The 15,056-nt window shown below is 44.6% G+C and overlaps 1 protein-coding gene across 1 annotated transcript; it reads left to right on the top strand.

Moving 5' to 3' along the window:
* The first annotated feature begins 7,904 nt into the window (after nt 1-7,904).
* barhl2 (BarH like homeobox 2) lies at nt 7,905-12,894 on the top strand. Its single transcript, XM_088426675.1, has 3 exons — nt 7,905-8,935; nt 9,943-10,168; nt 12,278-12,894. The coding sequence occupies exons 1-3, from the start codon at nt 8,389-8,391 to the stop codon at nt 12,657-12,659; spliced, it is 1,155 nt and encodes a 384-aa protein (XP_088282801.1). The 5' UTR covers nt 7,905-8,388; the 3' UTR covers nt 12,660-12,894.
* The last annotated feature ends 2,162 nt before the right edge of the window (nt 12,895-15,056 follow it).

Raw genomic sequence — 15,056 nt, 5'->3', positions numbered from 1 at the left:
GCAACGTTGCCGCGCGTGGGCAAACGCCGCTCTGCTCGCGGCTTTCGCGACATCCCTTTTATTTTTGTCGCGTCCATTCGGTCGTCGTTTGCAAGCCTGCCAATGGGATCCTGCTTTTGTTTTGAAACTTTACGTTGTCTGTCCGTTTTTCATGTTTTTTGCGACATTTTAGCAGGTGAAATTTACAAGGGTTTGTGTTTGTTTTCTGCTTTCTTTACAATTTACGATGTAAACAATCGTATATTTGTATATATTTCAAATTTTGTTCATTTATTTAGATTTTTTATTTAACTTTATAAAAAAGTAAATGTATTTTCTGACTGTAAATTCATTTATGTAATTTTTGAACATTTTTCATGGATTTTTGCTACATTTTAGCAGGAAGGGTTTGTGTTTGTTTGTGCTTCTTTTGAGACAATTTATGACGTAAACATTTGTAGATTTGTTGAAAGTTTTGTCGGGTAATTTTGATTTTTGTCTTTCAAACGTTCAAAGCCATTTTGTCCCACAGTTTGCGAACGTTTGAAACGATGCGAAACCCGACCTCGGTCACGGCACGTAAAGCTAACGCCGCGCGCTTTAGCGCGGGTGAGCGACGTCCTTCCCGGCGCGCTAGCCCGACAAACATGTTAAGCGACGACACTTAATTGGGACGTTTTCCAGTCAGGTTCCGACGTTGACGACGACGTCCCGAAGAGGCCTCGCTCGGGCTAGCTGTCAAATTGAGCCGCCCCGCAGCTCGTTTCTAATCCGGCGCGAGAAGCAGGAAGTTCCAATTAAAATTAAAATAAGCCCTTTAACGGCCTGTTAAATTGACAAGCCCGCAATGATTTTGGAATCGGTGCCTGTCAGAGGTCTCGGAAAAACTCGGTCTGATAAGGCCCAACGCTTCCAATTAGCGGGCGAGCGGGGCCTCGGCCGCTAATGATTTCCGCGTCCCTCAAGATGCGGCGCCGACACTTATTGCAAATTACTGACAAAAGAGGCGCTTGTATTGATGAGCGGGCCGAAGGCCCGGCGTCCTCCCGTCAAGCCGCGAGGGTCCGCCGAACGTCCGCTCGCCCCGTCCCCCCCCCACGCAAATGCTAATGCTAACGCCGGGGAGGGGTCATCAATAACGTCTAGCCTCGTCTAATTATAGACGCCATCTCTCAGGGCCGCGGGAGGCCGCGGGGCAGCGGCGTAATTGAGCCGAGGAGAATCTCCTTGGCCGCCGTTGTTTACAGTCCTTGAAAGGGATGGAGAGGAACGCTTCCCGGACGGGATTCCGGGCGGGCGGGGGCGTCTTTGCTATGCGGGAAGCGCAACCGAGCCGCCGCCGACGCGCCGGGATTTCCCGTCCGAGGCCGAAGCCGTACGCCGGCGGGGTCACCTCCTTTACTCTTTGCGGAAAACCAAATGCGGCGGAGACGGGGAAAAGGGAAAGGCTTGCTTGGCGAAGGTTTTGCGGTCTGTTGTGAGATTCCGTTGATACTTTCAGGTTGCTCCGTTAGGCTTAAAGTTGCTCGGAACCAGACAAAATCTAATGAATTGCAAAATTGTTCAAAACACTCACTTGAAACCAAAATGACATATCTTTTCAAAAATGCTTTCCTACGACTTTTTTGGTGAGTCGACGTGCCAGCCAAATTTCATGTTGAGAAAGCTGCTATATACGATTCATTCTTTTCAGGCAAAAAGACCCTCGAAACTACCAAACAAAAGCAAAAAAAAGCAAAATAGCCCACATCCTGTATCTTTCTAGACCTGGCTCTCTCAGACTTTTTTGTAAAATTCACCAAATTCCGTGTCTTGAAGGCTGTTTCCGCCGGGAAAATTTGGGATGAAATGATCCTGAAAACGACTGCTTTGAACCCAAATTTTTGTGCGTAACATGCCCACCAAATGGTGTGGTGAGAATTTTTGGACATAAAGATCCTAAAATTTACCAAAGTTACCCTCACATAACCCAGATTTTTGCAACCCAACCTGCCCATTAAACTTGACGTCTTTTGGAGACATTTTGGACAAAAAGATCTTAAAAAAGACCAATATTACCCAAACATGGTGGCTTCGAACCAAAATGGCTGACCTGTGGTATCTTTCCAGACATGGCTTCCTGAGACTTTTTTGTGGGTGTGCTCATCATAAACACACAGCAAACTTGGTGTTGCTCGTTTGGGGTCCTTGGCTCGCGTCAGCAAACTTTGCTAGCATGCTTGGAGAAAGGACTGAAAATAAAGTCCCGATTCCAGGGACGGACCGGCGCCGGCGAAGGTCTCTTGATCTTCTCAGATGTAGCATCTTACAAACTTAGCATTTAGCATCAGTTGCTGAGTACGTTCAGGCGATACATTTTCCTTAAGTCCAGTAAAGGGGTGTTGGTTTAAGCACACCATGCGGTGATGCGACAAGAGACGAGCGCAGTCGCCAAGCGTTAGCGGCGGTCCGCGCTGACGAGTGCGGCCGAGACCCCCGCCGGTGCCAAAACGGCTTGGCCGCCAGAGCTTTTTGCCCTTTTGGAAAGCAGAACCTAAGATGAGAAGAGGGGAAAAAAAGGCCGGCGGACACGAGACAGCGAGAAGGGAGTGGAGGGGCGGGGCTAGCACCTCTGGCGAGCAAAGACACAGAAAGCATGGAGAAGATGGCGGAAAGTGAGAAGAAAAACGTTTACGATTTTTCTGTTTTGAACTCGGCCAGTGGTGGCCCACTTCCTCCGACAAAATTTGCTATTGTAAAGCGCTGTAATGACCAACAGATCCCTGAAGATGGCAGCGATGCTTAGCTTTGGAATTTTAGATCATATTGGAGCGAGAATTTTGACTTGTTACGATGGATCGATGATACGGGTGAGAAATGGCAACATGGGGGAACTTGGACAAGTTGGGACACCTGATATATTTTTCCACATCAAAATAATTGGAGTTAGTGCTGAACAATTCATCAAATTGAAATTGACATTGAAAGCAATTTTCAAAGTGCAGGGGTTATTATAAACACTTGCAGGTAGTCGGAGAGCCCTTTTAAGATTTTTCTAAGGAATGCCCATCGCAAGAAAATATAAGGAATTTACAAAGATGAGATTGATTCTGTTTGGTCGCCAAAATCTTGGTGCGTCCTATACATGGTAACATATATAATACCAGAATTTAACCCTAAAATTAAGGGTGAGTCCTCTCCACGGGTGTTGTCTATATTTAGGTAATTACGGTAATTCATAAAAAAAAAAAAAAAAGATGAATGCTTCATTGGTGAGGTGGAAATTTTGCAATCATGCTGCTAGCGTCTTGAGCTCTCGTGATGGTCAAATCGCGACCTCTTAAGAACTGGTGTGAAAAAAAAAAAAGTTAAATTGGCTAGCGCACTCAGCACATGACAATGCCATATTATTATTATTTGATTTTTTTTTGTTGTGCGTTTGCTTAAGTGGTTACAAGATCTTCCATCTGGCAAATTTCTCCCCTACAGCAGATATGCCCCCCCCCCTTCCCCCCTCCCCCTTTGCATCATTTGAACATGCAGATAATAGGCTTTGACTTGTGGCTGCACGTTTATGGCTCTTTTCATGTGGTGGTGCGCGGTGACAGGCCAGCCAGTCAGCAGCCAGCCAGCCAGCCAGTCAGCCTGTCAGCCTCTCTAATGACCCCCCACCCCCCCAACCCCACCCCACCTCCCCCCTTTTAGTCTCTTTTCTGTCTCATTGGCCGTTTCCTTCAAAAACAAAATCGCTCATTTAAATTCTCCCGCCCGGGGGCGTTTTTTAGGGTCTTCAAATATTGTTGGAAAGTGAGCGGATTAGGCAAAATATGCTTTTTTAAAATGTTAATATATTTTCTGGTTTCACTCTGGGCTCCTCCGAGGCCAATTAGGCGCTCTCTGCCGGCTGCATTAATGTCAAACTGACATGGCGGCTGTAATTACTCGCGCGCTTGAACCCCCCCCCCCCCCCTCTTCACTCCTTCTTCTCTCCTCACCCACTCGTGGCGAAGACGAGCGCCTGCCGGTGACACGCCGGCCGTTTGATCATTTAATCATCGCGCGCTTCCTCGGGAGTTCACCTTGCGTTGCGCATTCGCTTGCAAAAAAAAAAAAGAAAGAAAGGCGACGGGGTGTGCAATCTGGACCAAAGACTTGCTACGCTAACTACTTTGGGTGTGCTAACACTTGACCTGGGGGCGGGACGGCAAGACGTGACAACTCAGTAAGCCGCGGAAATATTCGCCGCTCTTCTCAGAGGATAAAGAAGATATGCGTGAGTGTTTTTAAAGGCTTTGCGGGGTTCGTGTTCAAATATCTGCTGCATTATGCCAGTGCTTCTCAATTATATTTTGCAAAGCCCCCGCCTAAGAAAGAAGAACCTTTCGCACCCCACCCCCAACTCGTCGCGCTGATTGTAAATAAAATTATAATCTATAAAAAAATTTAAACTTAACAAAACAAAACTGTCATTTGAGTTAACATCTTCTTACAGCTTTTATGCAAGTTACACGTTAGTCTAAAAGAGAAAACAATAACCAACTAATTATTACGAAAAAATCTATTATTATAGATTACTCAATGAACACACTAAAATAATTATTATTATCCTAAGAATGAAGTATCAAAGGCTTTTAAAATATTCGAGTCAGGACATGTAAGAAACGGAATCACAAGCAAACGTCCGCCATTACTAAGCGACGGGGAAGACGTGGCGCTTGACAGGAAGTGACGCGCGGCCCCGCGCTCGGCCTTTTCCGGGTAATCGGAAATGGCACCCCCGCCCCTTCCCGATTACCTTGGCGAAGCGTGAACGCGCACGTCAGGAGCGTGGCGGTAATTATTTGTGCGCTGCCATCAGCACGGATCAATCAGTCGGGAAGGCTGGCGGCGGAAGGCGGCCGGCCGCGTTTGATTGACAGCTTTGGTAATGATGCCGTTCCGCACGCGCGCGCGCGAGCCGAACTGTCAGGAGCGCGTCGGCAACGCGCTCCGATCAATGCGCTCGTCATGTCGGAATTATTCGCCGCGTTGGGAACGTCACTTCCGCCTCCGTCAAGTTGGGAAGCCCGCACACCTGCCGTTCACGTCGCTCGCGCGAGGGCGCCACGAAGATCCAATCGAGGGATGCGAGGGCCACTCGCCGTTTTTTGGGAAGTTGGCACACATTTTGAAAATCGGAAAAATGTGGGATTTTAGGGGGTTGGATTTGGCCCCCGGGCTTTGAGTTTGACACCGGTGCACTACGGGAATAAAACGGGATAGAATGTTTTTCTCTAAAACTAACTTTTCCTAAACAGGGTGGCGAGTATGAAACCATGGAACAGGGCTTGCTTTTGCCATGTGAAGTGTAATTGCATATCCGCACCACCGGGTGGTGCGGTGGTGCTCTGGATGACAAAGTCTCTGAGTTGGGAACTTTTTAAATTGAGGTCAACAACATTTTTATAATCAACAATGTTTTCTATCAGGGGTGTCAAAAATACGGCCCACGGGACGGTTCTGGCTTGCGAAACGGTCTAATGCGACCCGTGAACTGATTTTTTTGGGTTTTTCAATCAATGAAGGCCTTAAAATGTTTTATGATTAATAGTGATGTTGTGTACTATTTTGGACGGTATTACAAAAATTTAAAAAATCTAAATTAATTGTTATGGAGTTATAAAAATATATACCATGATTTTATTGGTCCAGCTCACTTTGGAATAGAATTTTCTGTATGCACCCGCAAGATAAAACGACTTCGACCCCAGTTTTATGCCCTTTTTGGGGGGGTTAAAATGTTTAAGATATTGGTGCTCCTGTGTTAATGTTCTCGATCAATTTACATTTTTTCTTCAGGGATCAATTCATTCATCAAAGATGTCATTTAAATAAGGATTTAGATTTTAATTTCAGGCATTTTGATGCAGTTATGTTTTTCTGTATCAAACTAACCCGCAACCTTTGTAATCAACGGAAAATGTAGTTTTCTCTCTATATTGTTTTTTTTTATTAATTTAAAAGCATTTACAAAACATTCTCTGTTCTTTTTTTATTCAAAACTCTAATGTATCACATATAGAATCAAATAGAGAAATATGTGTGTGTGTGTGTGTTTTTTTACAAACCCTTTATTTTTATTCATATTCGCCATATTTGTCCTGGGGGGGACTTTCAACTATTGAACAATTTAAGTGCTTGAAAGAATAAAAACGTTCATTTCTTTGCCATTGCGTCTTTAAAAGTATTTACTAAATTGGGAAAACATTTTATTGCGTACCGGTTGCAAAGTGTGTGCACAAAGGTTAAAAAGAGGGGACAATTTTAATTCACAATCTTATTTCAAATCCCCTGGACCTCCACACAGAGCAAAAAGTGTGTATTGGTTAGAAATGGTCAATAAGAATTATTTGAAATCCTCCGCAGTAATTACAAGTCATTTGTAGTTTTTTATTGCTTTTATTTATCACCATGACCCACTTTCCTTACCAGCGAAATTGATCACGTGTTTAGGGTATGCAACGTAAGCACTACAAAATGTTTTTAATTTAGTTGGCTTTAAGTGGTGTATTTTGCTATATTTGTGTGACTTTTAGACGTCTTTTTTGGATCAAAAGACGAGTTTTGTTTTGTTTTTGTTTCCTAAAGTAATTTGGCAAACTGTATGATGCGCCTCCCTGAAGCCCCGCCCCTTTCTCCTTTCTGGGGCTTGACTGACAGGTGAAATGACTCAGATGCTCTGAAGGTCGCCAACGGTGTGAGCTGACAGCGGCCACGTAAATATTAAAAAATATATATATAAATCGTCAAATGATGTTTCTTGGTTGTCATTCTCAAATAATTTCAAAACGAATTCATTATACTATTGACTTTCTAACAATATTGTAGCATTTTTACATTTTTCAAACATTTTGAATCCTATTTATTGCATATTTTTTTGCTCCACTTTGTCGCCCTCGTGTGGCCAAACGCGTCAGGACAACATGAGTCGATCCTCGTCGTAATCCCCTCTGTTCTTGTATTCCTCCCAACATTTGAATAATACAGCAAAATTCCTCTTAAATTATTAAGATAATTTTGTATTCGTCATTTCTAACAGTGTACTTCTTTGATTTATTTTTGACGTGGTTATTAACAAATTAACACACGAATTGCCCGATGAGGCGCTACAACGTATCAAACGAAACCTTGCAAAAACCATCAAATGTTCATTCGAACAGATGACTCTGAAAGACTGCATTTTAATGTCGACAAAAATTGATGGTTTCGTTTGTTGTACTAAATGCTTCGGAAAAAAATCAATCCGGAGTACAAGGAATCGTCTTGACACGTTCTCAGACGTTTGATAATTTGGTAGATATATTTTTGAACGAAATAGCTTTAAAATTGATGGATAAAAACAAGATGTCGATTTAAAAAGCGCATTTGACGTGAATGCTGAAGTCCGACGCGGGAAAGAGTCAAAGTCATGAAATGCAAGGCGGATAAAAACGAAAGCTGCGTTTGACAAATATTCAAGAAAAATCATTAATGAGGCAAAATGTTCTCGTCAGCTGATTAAAGACTCATTAAAGACTCGACTAATGAATCAAATGACAACCTTCATTAACGCCCTCACTCCTCCGCACACAAACGCATGCATTCCAAATAAATCTTTCAAATGGGGTGGTGGGGGCGGGACGGGGGGGGGGGGGGGGGGGTCCTACCAAGACGCCGGAATTAAATCTCCTTTTTTTTTCACACGAACAAAAAAGACAAAAGTCTTGTTTTCTTTGAGTGTTTAGGAAATAAAAGCTCGCCGCTGAGGCCTGCGGAGAGCAAAAAAAAAAAAAAAAAAAAAAAACAGGCTTCATTTCTCAGCCTCAGCACTGAGAAGCGGCTTCAAGAAGCCGCGCGCTGATTGGCTCTCAGGGCCCGGGCGTCAGCCAATCCTGCGGGAGGAGCAGGTGCATGAAAAGATGAAGCAGCGGGAGGAGGAGGAGGTTTTTCTTTCTTTTTTTGGAGTGCCGAGAAGAGACAAGCGGCGTTGCCGTGTTGATTAGAAAGGAGAAAATCTTAATCGCCCCCCCACTTTTTGTTGGGCGTGACGTCATCCCGAGAAGTCATTGTAGCTTGCGAGTGCGGCGATTAGCTGCAAAAGGTTGCGGAGCGCGATGCGATGCGGCAGGCGGACGGACGGAGCGCGCCGGCGCCTTGACGCGCAACTTTCGCGCAACTTCCAATAAACCAAAAAAAAAAAGAAAAAAGAAGAGGGGCTGCGTGGTGGGGAGGGGGCGCACACGTGGATGCCGTGGAGCTCGACCTGCTGGATTGTGGACTTACTTGCCTTCTTTTTTTTTTTTTTTTTTTTTTTTCCCCCTCCTATCCTGGGTGCCAACTTTTGGGGGCCGCGTGAGGAGAGGCTGCAGGGCGCCCGGGCCCGGGCTGTGATGCCGACCCCCTCCCGCTAAGATGGAGGCATCGAGCGGCTCCAGCTTCGGCATCGACACCATCCTGGCGGGCGGGCGGCCCTGCGCCACGCCGCCGTCGCCGCCGGACTGCTCGGACGCCGACACGGCGGCGGGCACGGCGCCGTCGTCACCGCTTTCCGTCACCGGCGACCAGGCGTCCGACTCGGACGCCGGGATCCTGCTGCAGCGCCACGGCCACGGCCACGGACACCTGGGGGGGCACCTCCAGCAGCAGCGCGGGCCTCCGTCCGGGCACCTCCTGCTCCCCGCCGCCGGGGCCGGCTGCAGCGGGCCGCGGGGCGCCACCTCGTCCTTCCTCATCAAGGACATCCTGGGCGACGGCAACAAGCCGCTGGCCGCCTGCGCGCCCTACAGCACCAGCGCCGGCCTGGTGGCCTGCGTGTCGCCGGGCGGCGGGAAGGCCGCCGAGAGCGCCGCGGCCCCGGACGCCTTCCGGCCCAAGATGGAGCTCCACGACGACGGGCCCCGCGGGGGGAAATTGGACAGGCGGGACGAGATGCTGCTGCACGGCGACGTCAAGTGCAACGGTACGGAGGCGCCCGGGATGGGGCGGGGGGGAAAGGGGGGGGGGTGAGCGGAGCTGCGCGCCGGAGCCTCCCTGGTGGCTCAATTAGAGAGATGATTGTTACTCCTGGAGGCAGGAGGGGAAGGTGGGGGGGGGGGGGGGGGGGGGGGGTGAAAAAAATGGGTGTGCGTGAGTGAGTGAGGGGGGGCTACAAATAGATTGACATATTGATTTTTACAACAACACGCGCCGCAGCTCAAGTTCATTTAAAAGTTGACGCAGGTGATTCGGTTCGCGCGTCGCCGGGAATTTCCGCTGCAAATTCAAAAAACACAAGGGATGATTTCAAACGACGCCCAACTGTAATTTGTCACCTTGTACGATTGTAACGTCCTATATGAATTTCTCATATCGTTCTTATCAGACTGCACGCACCAAAAATGTGTCGAGAGAGCTTGAAATCAAAATCGCTTCTTCCTTCGAGTATTTCCGGCTTCAAACGACCCCCCCCCCCCAAAAAAAAAGACCTATGTACAACACGTAAAAAAATGCATTCGACGAGTAATGCTTTGAACAATACTTCCTTTTAATGAAAATACACGAAAAAATGGTTTTCGTAAGCGAGGGGTTTTACATTAGACGAGAAATTAATATTTTCCCAAAATGATGAATTGCGTTTGCAAAAACAAAATGCATACATGGAAAAAAATGCCATTTTAAAAATATACATACATATTATTTGTATTATGAAAACTGCTTCGAACGAAAATCTATTCTGAAAACTCGTTTGACAAAATTAACGGACGAAGCAAAGCGGAACACACTTGTTGGTGCATTTTCAAGTGTTGCGTGGATTCGAAATTTTCGTGCGAAATAAGAGCATCTAAATCCAATCACTTTAAAAAAAAAAAATCATCCGGATCGGGCGCATTTTTCCGTGTCGCAGCACGTAACAAAAGCGCATTCGGCACACCAACGGAATGTTGTTTTCTTTTCTTTCTTTTTGTGCTTCGCCCGCACGCCAAGCAGGGAGCAAGGAGGAGGGCGAGCGCGAGATCTCGAGCAGCCGCGAGAGTCCGCCGGCGCGCACCAAGAAGCCTCGCAAGGCGCGCACGGCCTTCACCGACCACCAGCTCAACCAGCTGGAGCGCAGCTTCGAGCGCCAAAAGTACCTGAGCGTGCAGGACCGCATGGACCTGGCCGCCGCCCTCAACCTCACCGACACGCAGGTCAAGACCTGGTACCAGAACAGACGGTACGAGCGCGCATGCGTACGTGCATGCCTGCAAAAACTTGCATGCGCCTAAAAGTGCTGACTTCAAATATAGGACAACTACTTTTTTTGTGCGTTGTATTCAATATGATGTATAGCGCTGGTTCTGACAGAAAAAAATAGCAACGATTTTTTTTCCCCCCGATTGGATCACGTTATTCTTTTGATTCGGATTTGCTTTTTGATGCTGGATTTAGGCTCGTGTAGATTGTGAGTGCACACAGGAGACGATTCAAAGGAATATCGATTATTATAAGTTTGGTAATGCAGAGGGAAACAGTCCATGCGTAGACATATCTCTTTCGATGTATACCGCACGCGTTAAACGGAATTAAAAAAAGTGTCTTAACAGGCTTCAAACGAAGAATTAATTTGACTTGAATGAAAAATATCTGGTTTGTTTAAATCCTTTCGGCGGCGGATTTAAAAAAATTCTATACTACTATTTAAAGGGTTGTATCTTGAAAATTATTGCCGGTAATTTTGCTATACTTTGATGCTCGTTTGACTACTAGTGGCTTATCTTTATGCACATCATTTGAACTAAACTGTGTTGGTTACTAATTTGAGTATTGCTGGGAAGGTGTTTTTTTTTAACTGCAAACAGAAAAAAATGGCGAATTATTCTTTAAATGTTTGAGGATCATGAGGAAATTGATCGCCCAACAATTGAAAGAACGCTATAAATAATGTGTCAAACGGAATGTATTTTGTGAAGATTTGGATTCAATCGATTGCTTGTTTGCTCACTATATTTGTGTTAAAGTTGATCGTTGTTTGTGTGTGTTTACCATCATTAAAAGTATCACGTTTGGTGTAAACAAATCAGGCTTATTTTAGTTGTTAATCCGAATAGTGTCGTATAACTTTTACAGTCACTGCTTATTTGGGTGGTTGTTTTTTCCCACTGGCAAGGTGGACGAACAACGCACCAGCGGAGGTTTTGTCCATTTGCATTTTTACCTCAGTCATCAGCTACACGAAAAAAAAAAAAAAAAAAAAAAACGTCAACCGTGATTACCATTACATTTACATTTTTTTACCAAAAAAAAAAAAAAAATGCATGCACGTGCACACACATCCCCAACAACCGGAAGTGGCGCACATCTTATTTAGGGTATTTTGGGCGCAGGAAAATGACATCACAAGCTCCTCCCCTTTTATTCATTTGTGTGCACGTAAAAAAATGAAAGCGTTATTTTTTATATTTTGAATTTTATGCTCATTTACACCCAACAGGTTCACCAAATATAATTTATTTTTGTATGGCTTGAAAAAGACAGAGCATCTTTGCCTGATTTACTCACGTAGAATGAAAATAAGGAAAAAAAAATGTTCCTTGTAAATTCCTAATATCCACCGGATAAATGCGCAAGTTTCTCACAGTCAATTTGTGACCTGCAAAATTGTCTCTATATATCACACAGACACACACATATATATATATATATATATATATATATATATATATATATATATATATATATATATATATATATATATATATATATATATATAGGAAGTTGACTATACACCTGATTTCTAAACTTAAAAGTAATAAAATCGAACCAATTAAAATCCTCATAGTATCTCAACGCTATTATTGAATATACAATATACATTACAAAATCTCGTGCACTTAAAGGATTAAGCAATTTGTCTTTGTTATGACTCATTCTTGATGGATATTTTAAAAATGTTTTTTTTTTTTAAATCAATAAGTTTTGATTTGCGGACCCCAGAGAGGTTTTGTTTTTTATTGTTTTCCGTCGTAATTCATAATGAACATTACACATTATTTTATTTTAAGTTAGAAAAAAATGGTGGACTGATTCCTGCCCATACAATCGCTAACATTTGATTTGAGACCCCCGCCCCCTTTTTTTCATTATTCATTGAAACATCATATAGAATCTTGGCGCCACCCAAAAAATAAATTAAAAAAAAATCTTGCACGCCATAAATACCGGAAGTTAGCTCCGCCTGATTTTGATCGTATTTGTTCTTTTTCTTCCACTTTCCAACGTGTTTCTTTTCCGAGGCTGGCCTCGGTTAAATCGTGACGTTTTTGTTGTTTTGGTTTGTTCCCAGGACCAAGTGGAAGCGCCAGACGGCGGTGGGCTTGGAGCTGCTGGCCGAGGCCGGCAACTACTCGGCCCTGCAGCGCATGTTCCCGTCGCCCTACTTCTACCACCCGAGCCTGCTGGGGTCGGTGGACGGCGGCACGGCCGCGGCGGCGGCGGCGGCCGCCATGTACAGCAGCATGTACCGGACTCCTTCGGCGCCGCACCCGCCTCACCCTCCGCCGCCGCCGCATTCGCACCCGGCGGCGGCCGCTGCAGCCGCGGCCGCCGCGGCTGCAGCGGCCGCGGGCATCCAGAGGCCGCTGGTGCCCCGCGTGCTCATCCACGGCCTCGGAGCCGGGGGACAGCCGGCACTGAACCCCTTGTCCAGCCCGCCGCACGCGCGGTAGGGACCCCCTCACTCCACCCGAAAAAAAGAAAAAACAAAACGTGGGAAAAGGAGATCTCGGACTCTGGATCACGTGGACTGCTCGCGTCTGATTGTCCGTTTTTTCTTTGTCTTTTTTTTTTTTTTGTACAAAAAGCCACTTAACATTAGCAAATAAACAGCTCAAAGTTTATTATTAGATGGAGACGAACGGAATGAATAAAGACGTAATGCAAACGTACAACTCCCGCTTATTATTATTACATTTTAGACTAAAAGAAACATTTGAACTATGCAAAAAAAAACAAAAAAACACTTTTTAAAGTGAGAAAGTTGCAGCGTTCGCGTCGCATGTATGCGCAGTAGGAGTCGTGCACGTGCACGCGCTGGGCAGCGGGAACGCGCCGGCATTGGGAATGTGTCCTTTTGTGGGCCCGCCAGCAGCTGCTCACACTCACACACACACACACACACACACGGGCGCGTTTGGACATTCTCAGCGGGGCTTGCCACAAAGCAAAAACGAGTAATTCTCCAAAATGCAGCGAGGCTGTGCGTGGGGGCCACTTTTCCCATCAGGGGCCACTTAGAGGGCCCCGCTAAAGCCCCTGGAACATTATTGTTATTATACGCGATGAGTATATTTGCAAACAACGGTGCTTTCAGCTTTCATGGGAGTTTTTAAACAAGGACCGGATATATGCCCATATATAGTTTTGTGGGGAATTTGAAGGGGGGGGGGGGGGCTTACATTTTTCTGTTTTAATTCATGAGGAAAAACTCCGAAGTTGCTCAGTCGATTTGGCGGGTTTTTATATGAGCAAGGATGCTTTCATTCGGATGAATATTGGTTCCATAGAATGAGATTTTTCGCACGTTGAATTTTGGCATGAAAACTATCGCTCTGACATTTTGGAGGGTGTGGATGAGTTCCGACTTTTTATTTTCTATATGATATCGTTTGCATATTCAACAAAAACAAACTTTGGAGAACTACTATTGTTTGACTACTACGATGCTTCAATTTTTATTATTGTAGAGTAAAGCATGCAGATGAAGCCTATATATGGCCCCTACACCGGACGTTGGCTACCGAGATTTGATCTGACCTTGTTTACATTTGTGAGTTCATGAATATTTGCTTAGTATTTGAGCGCACACTTGGGCCAATTGATCAATGGGGCGTTCATTTGAGGAATTTGCCGCCATTATAAATGCAGTACATATTTATTTCAGTGATTATGGCTTATTTCTTCATTTCCGATCTGGTTAAAAATGTGTAATGACATCCTAGAAAGATTTGTCGCCCATATGGCGAGCATCCGAGAGGTTTGTCATGCACCCAGTGACGTCATGATCATTATTTCTACGTCAGATTTTTTTTAAACAGTATTTTATCCGTTTTTTTTTTTAAGATTTACAATTGGCGAGCTCACTTGACAGCGCACAAAAATTAACTCCTCACATTTGAGACACGTATTTATTTTTGTTCTTTAAAACAAAGATACTGAAACGTTCACTTGGACGCTATCCACAAATTAGGGCTGCAAAAATTGCCACTTTACGTTTGCGGCAGCAGCAATGCGTATTGCGCATGTTGCTCATATGCATGACTTCTGCGCCATTATGATTTATTTATTACACTCCGCGGGTGGAAAACGTGTGTGTGTGTGTGTGTGTGTGTGCATGTGGGGGGATGCTGTGTGTGCGCTTCATTAACAGCCTGCAAGCCAAACAGAATTAATGTGGCGGCATTGAGATACCTGCTCATCCATTACGCAGAAGCTTCTAAAAAGACAACAAAAACACATGAAATATTGGATGAAAATGATTTTTATGAGGAGCTATGTTTTTTTTTTTGTTTTGCGGTGAAATGGCGCAAACAAAGCGGTAAATAAAAAAAAAAGTGGCAGTCACTTGTTTAAAGTGGGTCACACTTGAGCGTGAGTTAAAGTGACAGCGTGAAGCTGACTGGCAGGTTGAGCTTTTCACACGGGAAACACTCAGCGCACTCCATATTTTCCACAGCATTCATATTTTGATATATTTGAGAAATTTCATTTGGGACAACCCCTTCGCCCCAAGATGAAGATTAATCAACTGAAGCTTCAAAATTAGATGAGAAAAAAAACAAACAAACCGTCAATTACGAATGTAATATCGCCTTCTAAAAATGAAAGAACAAAAATAGGCACAAGGTAATCTGATATTTTCCCAGATAAAGTTGAGAGCAATCAGAAGAGATGTCAAACGTATATTTTTCAAAATGAGTTTAAGAGATTAAAAAAAGAACAAATTGTACAAAATGGATTCATACGGTAGTATACACACTTCTGCTCAAATCCCACGTTTTTATATAAATATAAATTCCAGGCCTCATTTCAAGAAATGAGTACTAGCGATATTAAACATCCCTGAT

This window comes from Hippichthys cyanospilos, chromosome 10 (genome assembly GCF_059441005.1).
Source record: "Hippichthys cyanospilos isolate Australia breed blue-spotted pipefish chromosome 10, RoL_Hcya_1.0, whole genome shotgun sequence".
In the NCBI taxonomy this organism is placed as follows: Eukaryota; Metazoa; Chordata; class Actinopteri; order Syngnathiformes; family Syngnathidae; genus Hippichthys; species Hippichthys cyanospilos.
The sequence above is the reverse complement of the archived record's forward strand: the minus strand, read 5'-3'. Positions and strand labels throughout refer to the sequence as shown.

Excerpts from the sequence above, each read along its gene's own strand:
- barhl2 (XM_088426675.1), top strand. The coding sequence starts at position 8,389 with ATGGAGGCATCGAGCGGCTCCAGCTTCGGCATCGACACCATCCTGGCG. Across the intron at positions 8,936-9,942 it reads CGGCGACGTCAAGTGCAACG|GGAGCAAGGAGGAGGGCGAG; the intron begins GTACGGAGGCGC and ends CACGCCAAGCAG. Across the intron at positions 10,169-12,277 it reads ACCTGGTACCAGAACAGACG|GACCAAGTGGAAGCGCCAGA; the intron begins GTACGAGCGCGC and ends GTTTGTTCCCAG.